General features: G+C 31.9%; 2 protein-coding genes across 2 annotated transcripts; one reads left to right on the plus strand and one right to left on the minus strand.

Annotated features, from left to right (window-relative positions):
• Positions 1-268: 268 nt before the first annotated feature.
• LOC105122055 (dihydrolipoyl dehydrogenase 2, mitochondrial) lies at positions 269-3,186 on the plus strand. Its single transcript, XM_011020964.1, is given in 3 exon segments — positions 269-628; positions 1,603-2,248; positions 2,251-3,186. Coding segments are annotated over 3 exon segments (1,533 nt in total). The 5' UTR covers positions 269-343; the 3' UTR covers positions 2,853-3,186.
• A 4,658-nt stretch (positions 3,187-7,844) lies between these two features.
• Positions 7,845-9,601, minus strand: LOC105122066 (galactinol synthase 2-like). The gene is made up of 4 exons (XM_011020974.1): positions 9,233-9,601; positions 8,659-8,979; positions 8,360-8,494; positions 7,845-8,268 (listed from the first exon to the last, which is right to left on the minus strand). The coding sequence occupies exons 1-4, from the start codon at positions 9,536-9,538 to the stop codon at positions 8,053-8,055; spliced, it is 978 nt and encodes a 325-aa protein (XP_011019276.1). The 5' UTR covers positions 9,539-9,601; the 3' UTR covers positions 7,845-8,052.
• Positions 9,602-13,121: the final 3,520 nt, after the last annotated feature.

Genomic DNA, 13,121 nt, shown 5'->3' on the forward strand with positions numbered 1-13,121 from the left:
TCTTCAACCACTTCTATTTTTTTTCCTAATATTTTATAAAGTTCCAGATAAATAATGTCATTTTATAGTGTTTTTGTTTTAATTTTATCCCTAAAAACCTTGAAGATTTTAGACAAAAAGCTTAATTGAAAATTTAAATCCTTTGAAACTTTATTGAGACAAAAAAACAATTCTTTGAGGATACCATTGAGATTCTAGTTATGGTCTGGGGACCCATTTGAAATTTGTCGAAATATTCTAGCCTCCTTCGAGTTGTCAAAAGCCGCAGTCCCAAGGAGACCAAAAATAAAAAACTCGAATAACATAGACAAAGAGCGACACCGATTCTACCAGACAAAAAAAAATGGCGATGGCAAGTATTGCAAGGAGAAAGGCATGCTTTTTGACAAGAAACTTATCAAATTCTTCAAGTGCTGATGCTTTCAAGTTTTCTTATTCCCTCACTAAATTCTCTCGTGGGTTTGCTACCTCGGGATCTGAAGAGAACGATGTAATTGTCATCGGTGGTGGACCAGGTGGCTATGTGGCTGCTATTAAAGCTGCCCAGTTGGGTCTCAAAACTACTTGTATTGAAAAACGTGGTACTCTTGGTGGCACTTGTCTTAATGTCGGCTGTATCCCTTCAAAGGTAATTTCCTTTTGTTTGGGTTTCTCTTTTTGATCTGTTTTTGTGTTAAAGTTTTTGGGTTGTGTTTGTTTCTGTGAGATTTTATATTTAGTTTGCTTTCAGATCTGTTGGTATTGTTTGTTACCTGAATTTGATTGATGGGTTTTCCGTCGGAAATGGGAATTTTTCTGATTGCTTTTTTGATAGAGATTTCTTGTTATGTATTTTACTGTTTATCGAATTTTCGGACAAATTATGCTTTGGCTATTGGAGAGGTTTTTGACTGTTTAATGGAAGGAATAAAAAGAGTAGAAGATTTTGTTTGTTATTGGATTCAACATTTTGATCTCCATCTGTGAAAGTTCATTTTGCAGTGTATAGAAGGCCCAAAGTATCCTGCAATTAATCCCTGTTAGGCAGTGGATTTAGTTTGGGAACGTGGTTGAAACCGTGTTTCCCAAAAATTTGGAAATTTTTCTTTTGTTCTTTTTTGTTTAAAATTATTATTTTTTATATTTTCAAATAATTTTGATGTACTGATATTAAAAATAATTTTTTTAAAAAAATATTTTGATACGTTTTCGGTAAAAAAACATTTTGAACCGTAACCGCTACCATATTTTCAAACACCTCTTTAGATTAACCAAATAGAACTTTCAAGTTGTCTGATAAGTTCCACTGATTATATGTTTTACATCTGAGGTTGACATGGTGATTTGTTTTGTAACGAGCTTGTTTATATTAGTTCTTCTAAAATGTTCTGGAATTCTACATATTATGAATTGTGTATTTGTGCCCGTGAAGTTAACAACCAGAAGTGTTACTCCTGGATTGTCAACTCATTTATGTATTCATTATATTTAGTTATTTAACCTATCTTTTGTAGCTTTATTATTCTTTCTTATAGCCAAACTCTTTGACAAGCATTGGGAAAAAATGTTTTCACGTTTAACATATTTCACATTTGGAATTTATCCAACCCTTCTTATTTTCAGGCACTTCTTCACTCATCACACATGTTCCATGAAGCCCAACATTCATTTGCTAGCCATGGAGTGAAGTTTTCTTCTGTTGAGGTTGATTTACCTGCCATGATGGCCCAAAAAGACAAAGCCGTATCTACCCTTACTCGAGGTATTGAAGGTTTATTCAAGAAGAACAAAGTCAACTATGTCAAAGGATATGGCAAGTTCATCTCCCCATCTGAGGTGTCAGTGGACACTATTGATGGTGCGAACACTGTTGTGAAAGGCAAGAATATCATAATTGCCACAGGTTCTGATGTAAAGTCTCTGCCTGGGATTACCATCGACGAAGAGAAAATCGTATCTTCTACTGGTGCTTTGGCTTTGAAAAAGATTCCAAAGAAACTTGTGGTCATTGGGGCAGGCTATATTGGACTTGAGATGGGCTCAGTGTGGCGCCGACTTGGTTCAGAAGTCACCGTTGTTGAGTTTGCTCCGGATATTGTCCCAAGCATGGATGGGGAAGTTCGCAAGCAATTTCAAAGTACACTTGAGAAGCAGAAGATGAAATTCATGCTCAAAACTAAGGTTGTAGGAGTTGATACTTCTGGAAATGGTGTGAAGTTGACAGTTGAACCGGCATCTGGAGGTGACCAGACAACTCTTGAAGCTGATGTGGTCTTGTCTCTGCTGGTAGGACTCCATTCACTGCTGGGCTTGGACTGGACAAGATTGGTGTGGAAACTGACAAGGTTGGACGAATTTCTGTCAATGAAAGGTTTGCAACAAATGTTTCTGGTGTCTATGCTATTGGTGATGTGATTCCGGGCCCCATGTTAGCCCACAAGGCAGAAGAGGATGGAGTTGCTTGTGTGGAATTCATAGCAGGCAAGCATGGCCACGTTGACTATGATAAGGTCCCTGGAGTTGTATATACACATCCTGAGGTTGCATCTGTTGGTAAGACTGAAGAGCAGGTCAAGGCACTTGGCGTTGAGTACCGTGTTGGGAAGTTCCCTCTCTTGGCGAACAGTCGTGCCAAGGCAATTGATGATGCTGAAGGGCTAGTCAAGATAATTGCTGAGAAAGAGACAGACAAAATATTGGGAGTCCATATCATGGCACCTAATGCTGGAGAGCTCATTCACGAGGCCGCACTGGCTCTTACTTATGATGCTTCTAGTGAGGACATAGCTCGTGTATGCCATGCTCATCCAACAATGAGTGAGGCATTGAAGGAAGCTGCCATGGCCACTCATGACAAGCCCATTCACATCTAAAAGGATTGATTATTACCTTTCTTTTTCATTTTTGCTGAAAGACCTTGCAAATGGCTTAGTAAAACTGCCCTCTGCTTTGCTCATCCTTTATTTGATCAGGTTTGAATAGAAATTTACTGTTCATTTCCTTGCATCTACATGAGAATAACTAAACACGGTCAACATTCGTGATGAGATGAGTGCTTGCATTTTGAGTCAATGGCCATTACTAATGAGACCTTGTGTTCTCATGAATTGTCATTGCAGTTGTTTTTTTTTTTGGTTCAAAAAATTGGCATTGCAGCTGTTGTTATATTGGGATCCTACCCAAATGATAGAATATGTAATTCAATTTCCAGCGTATCTGAGGCATGGATACATTATAGTCGTGGAGCCGTTGGTTTCTTTGTTGTTGGTTTGTGTCACAAGTGAGCTGTGAAATGCTGCATGCTTATCTTCCGCCTAGTCACAAATGCGGGTCATCAATCACCTTTGGAAAAGTTAAGAATTAGCCATTTGATTTGTGTGTTCCATGGTATCTAAATCGTCTTACCTAATGCTCAGAAGTCGGAGTGTTCTCTGATCCCTTCCTTCCTCTAGAGATGTATAGAAGAAATCTAAGAGGGCATATCGCGCCGTGCAAGGACTAAGGTCACAAGTTCATCACTTGAGCCTTCTCATGAATCTTGCATGCCTCCATTACCGGCAATTTAAAACATCCAATTTTCAAACGGGAATGAGTTCCTATGCTGGTGTGATTATCTCTAGGTGGAGTTGAGAGTTGATTTAATTTCACGGGCATGGGTAAGAGAACCAGTGAGCGGACGCTGCAACAAAGATCCCCTAGGAGCTCTGAGCAATACTATTGCCAAGACGAAAAGTATATTGAACTGAAAAGATTATTTATTAGCCGTGCGCGGGAAATGGAGGTGCTGTATTGGATTTACTACAAGCCCTCTAATCCTCGTGCCTCCGCAAAGGAAATGTAATGGGAGGTGAAACATGTATTGCATGATGAAAAGAGATAAAAAAATGGAAGGGCATGGAAAGATTCCATCCATCATGTTTACATCGGTAGCTGGTCTAAGCTCCCGACGGCCACAGACCAGAAAAACCATTTGCTAAAACTTGTAAAGAGGACAAAAAATTTGCTGCAGATAAGACAGTTCTCACCACATCTCCTCTTTTCGAAGAAACCAAAGATTTCACAGGAAGCTCCTTGACCACTTAAAATACACCAATCAATCACTCTGCTCATCGAACAGATATCCTTGACCGCACAACAAAAACAAACCATCCCGAACTGCAGGCAAAATCATGGGGCCTTCCCCATGTTCACTGCAAATTCACGATAGTGGAGTTGCTAGGAAGTGTGATTACATCACAAATCCTCTCGCATATCTGTCAAATTTGAAAGAAAAAAAGAAAGAAAAAAGGAGTCAAATTATACAAAAGGAAAAACATGTCAATTAAAATCATATACGTAAAGAAAAATAAAAATAAAAGCATAAAAACAATGAAAATAAGTACAGTAATTATTTTCATAATTCTCGTAAAACAAAGAATTAATAATCGATGTCAATTAACCAACTAAAACACTAACCAAACTACATTAAATCGTGTTAATAAAATTGTATTAGATATTTAACTTAAAATTCTTGAGAATTAAGGATAAAAGTTCGAGGAAAATGATAAAATAATAATAAGATGGATATCTTATGCATTACTTTAGGGGATTTCATTAGTAAATCTCATAAATATAATTGTTGATATTTTTCGATAAATAAATTATATAATATTAGAATTACTTGTTTTGTTATTCTTTGTGGCAGCTTGCTTTTTGTACTTTTTGGGTTTCTTCATCAATTTGACGCCTTTTATATATATATATATATATATATATATATATATATATATATATATATATATATATATATATATATATATATATATATATATATATATATATATATATATATATATATATATATATATATATATATATGGTTTATTAAAAAAGAAGAAGAAGAGCTAACAACATGGGTGCCCATCAAAGAACTTCAGAAGTATTTGCGACCACCAAAGCGCTGATTCAACAACGCCGAAAAATATTGATCAGGCAAGAAAAACAAATGGCATATATGAACAAGCTCATCACAAACACTCTATATTTTATTTAATTTACCTGTATATAGTTGAGGAAATACCAAGATGGATTCAGGTTTCTACTGGGCTCTAGCTCGTACTCCTTGGTGCAAGGATACATGAACTCGTCCCAAATAGCTCAACGCATATAGACAGGCAGTATAAATAAATACTTGGGAGGCTCAACTCCAGAGATTATTGCATATCACATAATCTATCCACCTTTTCATTGCACGCATGGCTACAGCACGATAGTAGAAGTCTAGCCCGTAACAATTTTGACAGTTTAGCAAGCGCTGGGGCGTAGTCGATCACAATGGCTTTCTCCGAGGTATATTTATGTTTTAAAAATATTTTTAAAAATATTTTTTATTTTTTTATTTTTTTTATCTGAATTATTTTTTTGTATTTTCAAATTATTTTTATATGGTGATATAAAAATAATTTTTTTAAAAAATATATATATTATTTTAATATATTTTTCAAATAAAATATTAAAATCAATTTTAATTTTCATAAAATTAAATTACTACGTGATATAGAAATGATTTTAAGCTAAACTTTTAAGTCTCTGATATTTCAAAGTCTTTCCAAAATTATATTGAAACCAACCCTTCTTATTGTATTGGAACCAATCTTATGTTAAAATTGATTTCAATTTTTTAAATAGACTGCTTATAGAGTTCATTTATTTTGCTTAAAATCCTTCAAACACTATATTAGATAAATGATATTGAAATGATTTCATTTCTACTCCCTTCTTAAATTTCCACACAAGTCGTCGTTCTTTACGTCTCAATAGTTCTTTATTTCTTCCCTCTCGCATGTGATATCGGAAGAGCATAGAGTCAGCCATGGAAGCGCATGAATGGTGAGTGTCACACCAAGACAACGACATAAAATGAAAAACAGAAAATACCAAAACTGAAATTAATTACAGAAGAAAATGGAAAAACAACAGCATTCATATATTAATTTTTCTCAGAATCAATAAAGATAGAAACGAGCTAGGATCGATCTCTGTCGAAACCCCATGATATCTCGCACTGGATAATTTAAGTTAGCCCCCATGGCTTTATTTCTTAGGAATAGCAGCACTCCCTTCGAACTAAGTAACAGAATCACAAGAAAGAACAAGCATTCAGAAGTCCGACGACAACATTTATCGCACATTACATGACTTCTTCCCGTGAAATGGCCCGGCCGGATTTATTACCCCTTGAAAATATAGTAGAGGAAGTAGTTTATCACAAGACGCTGTGAAAATGTAGATAAAGATTTTACGATGTGACTTTTAAAAATTAATAAAAATTAGATTAATTTTTAAAAGGTTTTTTGTATTTTTTTTTAATTTGATATATTTTTTATACTCTATTTTTAACTTTTATTTTATTTGATTTTATTGGATTAGCTCTCACCAACAAAAAAAAATATTTAACTCATTATCATTTTTTAATTTATAAATAATTTATCATATTATAAATAATTTTTAATTTAACCACCTATAATTTTTTAATCTTTCAAGTTCAGTTTTTATTTTTTTTAATTGTAATTTTTTTACCCATAATCAGTTTTTTTTTTTAAATTTCATTATTATTGGGTTTTTCCTGTTAGATTTTAGCTCATTTTTTTTCCTTTTTTGTTGTTTATTCTTTTGTAAGTTTTTTTATTAATATTTTTTCAATGATTTTATTTTTTAAAATTAAATTGAATGACATTTAAGTTTTTTAATTAAATTCAAGTCCATGATTTAATAAGTTACAAGTTTTTTATATTAAACTAAGTTCAAGAAGTTCACCTAAGTTTGATTGGTTTTTTCTCTTTTTTTTAAGCTGATGTTATATGTTTTTTTTTTAGTTTTATTTTTTATTTTTTTTCTTTAATTAGATTAGGATTAAGTTGTTTGATAATCTAAATAAATTTATGTGTGTTTTTTCATTGTTTTTTGTAGTTTATTTGTTGTTGTTGTTTTTTTTTTAATTATCACATGTATCAATGACTTGAAAATTGAATTTTTTTAAACTGTCATTTATATATATATATATATATATATATATATATATATATATATTTGTTCACAAAAAAAATAAAAAAAAATAAAAAACATGAGAAAAAAATGTAGCTCTAAACTAATTTACAAGTAAACCGGTAAATCCATGGGCGTAGCTTTTCTAGAACTAGCCTAATTTTCCCTCTCAGTATTCAGTTCCTTTCCTTTTCTTCTTCTTCCTTTCTTCTTCTTTTTTTTTTTGAGAATAACTTTCAATATACAGTTCTGAATTCATGTTCCTTGAGGATTGGGATAATTCACAATCGCAAGCGTAAATGATTGTTGTATTTTTCTTTGGAAAAACACAACAACATTAAATTAGTATAAAAGAATTGCAAAAATCGTTTTGAGATTCAGGAGTTGAATTCTAATTGCTCGTTTATGTGGTTATAATGTGAGTTACGTTCACGTTAGAATTGATGTATTAAAAAGAGAGAGAGAGAGAGAGAGATTTGATCACTTGTTTCTAGAGCTTGGGCTTCCATACATGGAAATTCACCATTTGGGTCAGCAGCCTGGATCTTTGGCCCATGTTTTAATATTATTCATTTTATAGGCCCAACGTATTTCTTTTCCTGATAGCTTTGTTTTTTATTCTTTACAACTCTTGGAAGAGGGAGACACGGGTCTCTTCGGCAAAAACGAATCGAGTGGAGTCTGGCCTCTTTCTCCTTTGGAATTTTAATGAATTTCTCTGGCTCGTTCCAAAAAAAAAAAAAAAAAAACAGAGAGAATGTAGAAGGATATACGAACAAAAGAACAGAATGTTTAAGAACAATATTGAAAGGTAGAATTAAGGGGAAAAACAAATAAAGATAATTTATCATAATATTCTCTTTATTCTTAGTTTTCCGACTTTATAGATGTCAAAGGTTTCATATATATATTCCACTTTCATCAGTGATCACAATCAAACTAAAAAAGCACATAGGGCTAGTAAACAAATGCCCTAATCCCTGTACTATATAATTTATGCTATTTATATATTGGCTAAAAACTATGCTCCAAACACGCTAGAAATTAAGATTAAGCTGCAGAAGGTATATTCATGTGGTTAACCACCCCATCCTCAGTCAATGCCTCTATTAGGGGTCCAAGTTTTTCTTGAGCAACAGGCACAGTGGCATTCTTGAAATCCAGGGACTCATCCTCATATATTTCCCACCATTTTTTCACCAAAACCTTGATGTCCTCTCTATCCATGTTTTCTTCTTTTCCAGTATACCTCCATGGCTTTGCACCCTAGCAGTTTGAACAAAATGAAAATCAATTAAAATATCTGTATAGATCAATATGTTGAAAGAACTGTACTTCTAACCGTGAATTCTCTTACCGCAGCACAGTAGTGGACAACCTTCACTTTGTCAAGGTCGAATTTATCAGGATGGCGCCACAGCATAGCCGAAACAAGGTTGTAGACAGGAGGGATAGGCTGGTATACATCCCTGAAGAACATGTTCAGAAAATCCTGCAAATCACAAGTAAAAAAAAAAATAACGGTGATAAATTAATTAAAAAATGAAAAATCTAATCTTTTCTGGAATATCCGGAAAATAAGGGTGCATATATATAAGAAAGCCTTCCAAAGAATAATAATAATAATAAATATCCTAAACAGGCAAGATTAATTACCTGCTCAGCAAATGAGGTAGGGGTGGTGGCTTTGAGGGTCTCCAAGAGATCAAAGTAAGTCTCGAGCTTAGGTTCATAGAGAAACATGCCAGCATTAAAGTATAGAGGAGGGGGTGAGCCCATCTCCAAAGGCCACTGAACTTTTTCAGGGCATTGCTGGCAGTATTTAATCTGATACTGAGGGGTGCTACTCCATGTCTTCTCACAAAAACAGTCCATCACAGCATAAAAATATCCAGGTGGCTTCTCAAAAAGATGATCAATATTGTCAAAGACTTGAATATCACCATCCAAGTATATCATCTTCCCATAGTCCACGAACTACAAACCACAAGAGAACCACATGAGATAGTGAATTAGAGGCCATCACATCAACATATAAATCCATCATGCAAAAAAAAAAAAAACTTCAGTAATTTTGATTAGGGATATGCCATGAGTGCTTCTCTGGAACACAAGTTAAGAGACATGATAACAGCCCACGTTTAGGCAATTGCATGGCTAATGCCTGATGGCCAACAATAATAGTAACATGTCTAGAAAAGAAGACGATTAGGGTTGATTAACTAATTACCTCCCAAATACGAAGTTTTGAGTAGTTAATCACATAATAAGCCATGGAAAACTGAGTCTGGTTCTCTGGTGGATACACGGGCTCAATCTCACGGACGATACAGCCCTGAGATTCTAGAATCTCGCGGTGCTCCTCGGGCACATCAGGCAAAGTCGCCACCACAAGAGGGTATACAGATTTCACTTTTCTTAAACCCTTGGCTAAACCCACCACACCTTTCACATAATCACCGTTTCCGGCCAAGAACGTAACATATGCTCTCTTCTGCAAGTCCGTCGCAGGCTCGATTATGGAAGCGGGAGACATTTTTTAAATAAGGTGATCAAGAAAGATGACCAGTAACAAAGAAAGCAAAGAAAGACTAATGGAAGTTGGTGTGAGGTTTAGGGCATGGAGTGTGCCTATATATATATATATATAAGCATCGAATGGTCGTGAGGTGAAAATGGCAAGGAGCTACTTTAGGTAAGATGATATTTTGTGTATCTATTTTCATAAATGTTCATTTAGATTCCAAAACGTGGCAAGTAAAGATATGCTGTTGGATTTTTAGAGGTTACATGCACTTGCCAGTTTCAGCATTTGACACCTCAAAACGGGAGGCGACGTTTTCCCTTTTTTGTTTCTTTATAGATTGATATATATATATATATATATATATAAAAAGAGTTGCAAAGGTGAGCAAATAGTATTCAGGAAAGTCTCGACTTCTTGAAGATGATTGTATCCGTCCACCACTATTAATGACATTCACACTTAAATGTATCGATATACGTACAAATTCTCCTCTAATTTACATGAGATTTTAGGTATAACATATTAATAATTCTAAATACATAGAAAGATGATTTTAATTCATTCTTCTTAACCACTACACTAACTTTTTAAGTTTCTATTTTTAAGTATTTTAAATTTAAATTTCATACATAAGATTTGGCTGGAACAAACATGTCTTGCCAAGGTTTAATGCTTTTATTGTAAGAGAATGCCACAATATTTTGTCAGCTTTACAGTGATGACCAATTTGATTTTCAATACGATTTTTTTTATGTTTTACTAACTACTCAATATCAATGCTAAACTCATTCCATGACGGATAAATTGAACATATGTATTAAAAGGAGATGATTTATTCGAATGGTAATTAACAACAAAATAAATATGATAATGTAATTATAAATAGCTTGAGAGAAAATGGGAAACTATCTATTGTCTAGAACAAGATATATTTTTTTTATTAGGTTAGACATTTAGTTAATATCTCAAAATAGAAGGAACAAATATAAAAAAGATAGAAATATGTTTGGTTAAAAAGATAGAGATAAAAGTATAAGATAAATTTATTTCTAAAATAATTTTGGATCCTATTTGTTTGTTAGAAAATAATTTTTTTTAGAAAGTAATTTTCATGGAAAGTGAATTATTGAAAAATAAATTATTTTTTTATATTTAGTAATGTTATAAAAAATAAGTTAAAAAATATTTTTTAGTGTTTGACTATGTCGTAAAAATAAGCTTAAAAATAACTTATTAAAATTTTAATTTTTTTTCAATTTTATTAAAATATAAAGATCAAATTTGATAAAATAAAAAGTTGAAGAAGAAAAAACTTTAAAAAAAAATATAAATCATTTCAAATAAAAAAATATACTACTAAGTATTGGATTAATTCAGATTTTATATCCTACTCTTTCAAACTCACATCTTGGATCCTAACATGTTTTATATACATACATATATATATACATACATATATATATATACATATATATATATATATATATACATATATATATATATATATGAGTTGGGTGATGGAATTAGCTTGTTTTAATAATTTTGTTATTTTTTAAATATTTTTTTTAACTACCCAAAAAATAGATATTCACAAATATTTGCACCAACTAAGTATAAAGACATTTATTATAAATTATGGTAAATCATATTTATCAAACTAAAACAAATTACATAGTCCAGTCCAAAAAAAATAAAATGTTAAATTAAAAAATTAAAAAAATTAACATGAAAAATAAGTACAAATGAAAAATCAAAATAAAATAAAAAGCCTAGACAAACAAGATTTGATTAATTGTGCAAGATAAATGGAAAAAAAGACCTAAATAAAACTTTCATCATAAGATAAGATTCATTGATAAAAAAAAAAAAACAAGTTTTGTTGTTGAAAAATATCCATTTTAACCTTCCTCTTTCCTCCATATGTTGGCCACTCTTTTTGCTCTTCCTCTTATCTCTTAAAAACATGGATTAAAATATAAAAAAAGTAAATTTTTAAATTGAAATATAAAAAACCTATAAAATCAAAATAAAATTAATAAAAAATCAATTTAGTAAAAATATGCTAAAAACACGTCTTAGCTACAATAAAAAAAAAAACCTTGAACATTGTTAAATCATAAAATTTGGCTCTTGAATTTCAATTAATCCCAATAAAGAAAATCAAACTTGATTTTTCCAAATTGAGGACCAATTTAATAATTGGTTTTTTCCTAAACACCGTAGAATAACCGCGCGAGGTTAATTGGGACAAATCCCCAAACTAAACTTTAAAAGAAATAAAATCAAAATGATGAAATAAAAAAAATAAGTGACTAAAAAAACAAAGGATGAAAGAAAAAAACTAGGCATTATTACAATTTATAATAATTTCGTGCTTGTGTGAATAATGATTTTTTAGATGGTTTAGGTTTTTAATTTTTAATGTAATTGTAGTTGTAGTTCGTAATGTATAATATAACATATTAATTTTCCACGTTAGCTTTTAACATGAGAGTAAAAGTAGACCGGAGAGTTCTTGACTAGGTTTCAAGTGTATTTTTTGTAATTTTAATCCCCTTGCCACTATGTTGATGGGATTCTCTTAATAGTATTCATGGCATGTCACGGTAAAAAAAAAAAAAAAAAAAAACATATTATTATTAGCTATAAACTAAAAGAGAGAGAAGATTTTATTGTACTCTATAAAATACTATTTATTTGAATAGTATTTTGTATTTTTTTCCATTGATTTTTTTCTCCTATTGTTCATAATTTATTTTCTTTAATTATGTTTCCTTATTTATTCCTTGTCAGTCATCATCGAGAATCTCTTTCTCCCTCAAGTCGAATTTCCATATTTTATATATTCTCTGCTAAGATTTGCACCAAATTAGAACCTCTATAAACTTTCGAACCGTCAAATTTTAATTTAACATGGCTATTACAATTCAAGGACTGTTATGGAATTTGTTTTCTATCTTCTAACTTCACATTTCTATTTTTTATTTTAATTCTTAATTGAAAAAATAGAGAAATATATATTTTTAAAATATTTTATAAACTAGAAAATTGGAAAACATGTTCAATGTAGTTGCTTTCTATCTTAAAAAAAAATAAAGATTAAGTTAAACAAAATCGAAACTTTAAGGACTAAACAAAAAACCTACCGACCATCTTCCACCTCCGTCAACTTGGTTAACAGTACCTCGTGGGAATCTGGGTAATGGTGAACCTTTTTGCCACCCAAATTTACCCTTCATTTCCATCAAATCTTGATACAATCAGATGAATAAAACATAATCCATATCATTATTTCTAGAAACCCAGCATTTGTCACGCTAAAAAGAAAAGAAAATCGAACCTTAGACAGAAGGAAAGTGGGTCAAAATGGATTTTGAACTACGATCTGTAAAATGGACATCAAATATCATCAAAATCTCAAGATTATGAGAGAAGCTCTTGGAGACCAAATTAAAACTTATCCCTCACTTCAACAACAAACCATCCTCTTCTCCAAACTCAAAACAAACCAACAAAAGCCATTGCAAACCATCTTATGAGCTTTAGCAGATGACCCAATTCAGTATTTCTTTCACTAGCTTCACTATCACAA

Source organism: Populus euphratica, unplaced genomic scaffold, assembly GCF_000495115.2.
Source record: "Populus euphratica unplaced genomic scaffold, PopEup_1.0 scaffold1.1, whole genome shotgun sequence".
Taxonomy (NCBI): domain Eukaryota; kingdom Viridiplantae; phylum Streptophyta; class Magnoliopsida; order Malpighiales; family Salicaceae; genus Populus; species Populus euphratica.

Excerpts from the sequence above, each read along its gene's own strand:
- LOC105122066 (XM_011020974.1), bottom strand. The coding sequence starts at position 9,538 with ATGTCTCCCGCTTCCATAATCGAGCCTGCGACGGACTTGCAGAAGAGA. Across the intron at positions 8,980-9,232 it reads CAAAACTTCGTATTTGGGAG|TTCGTGGACTATGGGAAGAT; the intron begins GTAATTAGTTAA and ends TGTGGTTTGTAG. Across the intron at positions 8,269-8,359 it reads TTGTCCACTACTGTGCTGCG|GGTGCAAAGCCATGGAGGTA; the intron begins GTAAGAGAATTC and ends TCAAACTGCTAG.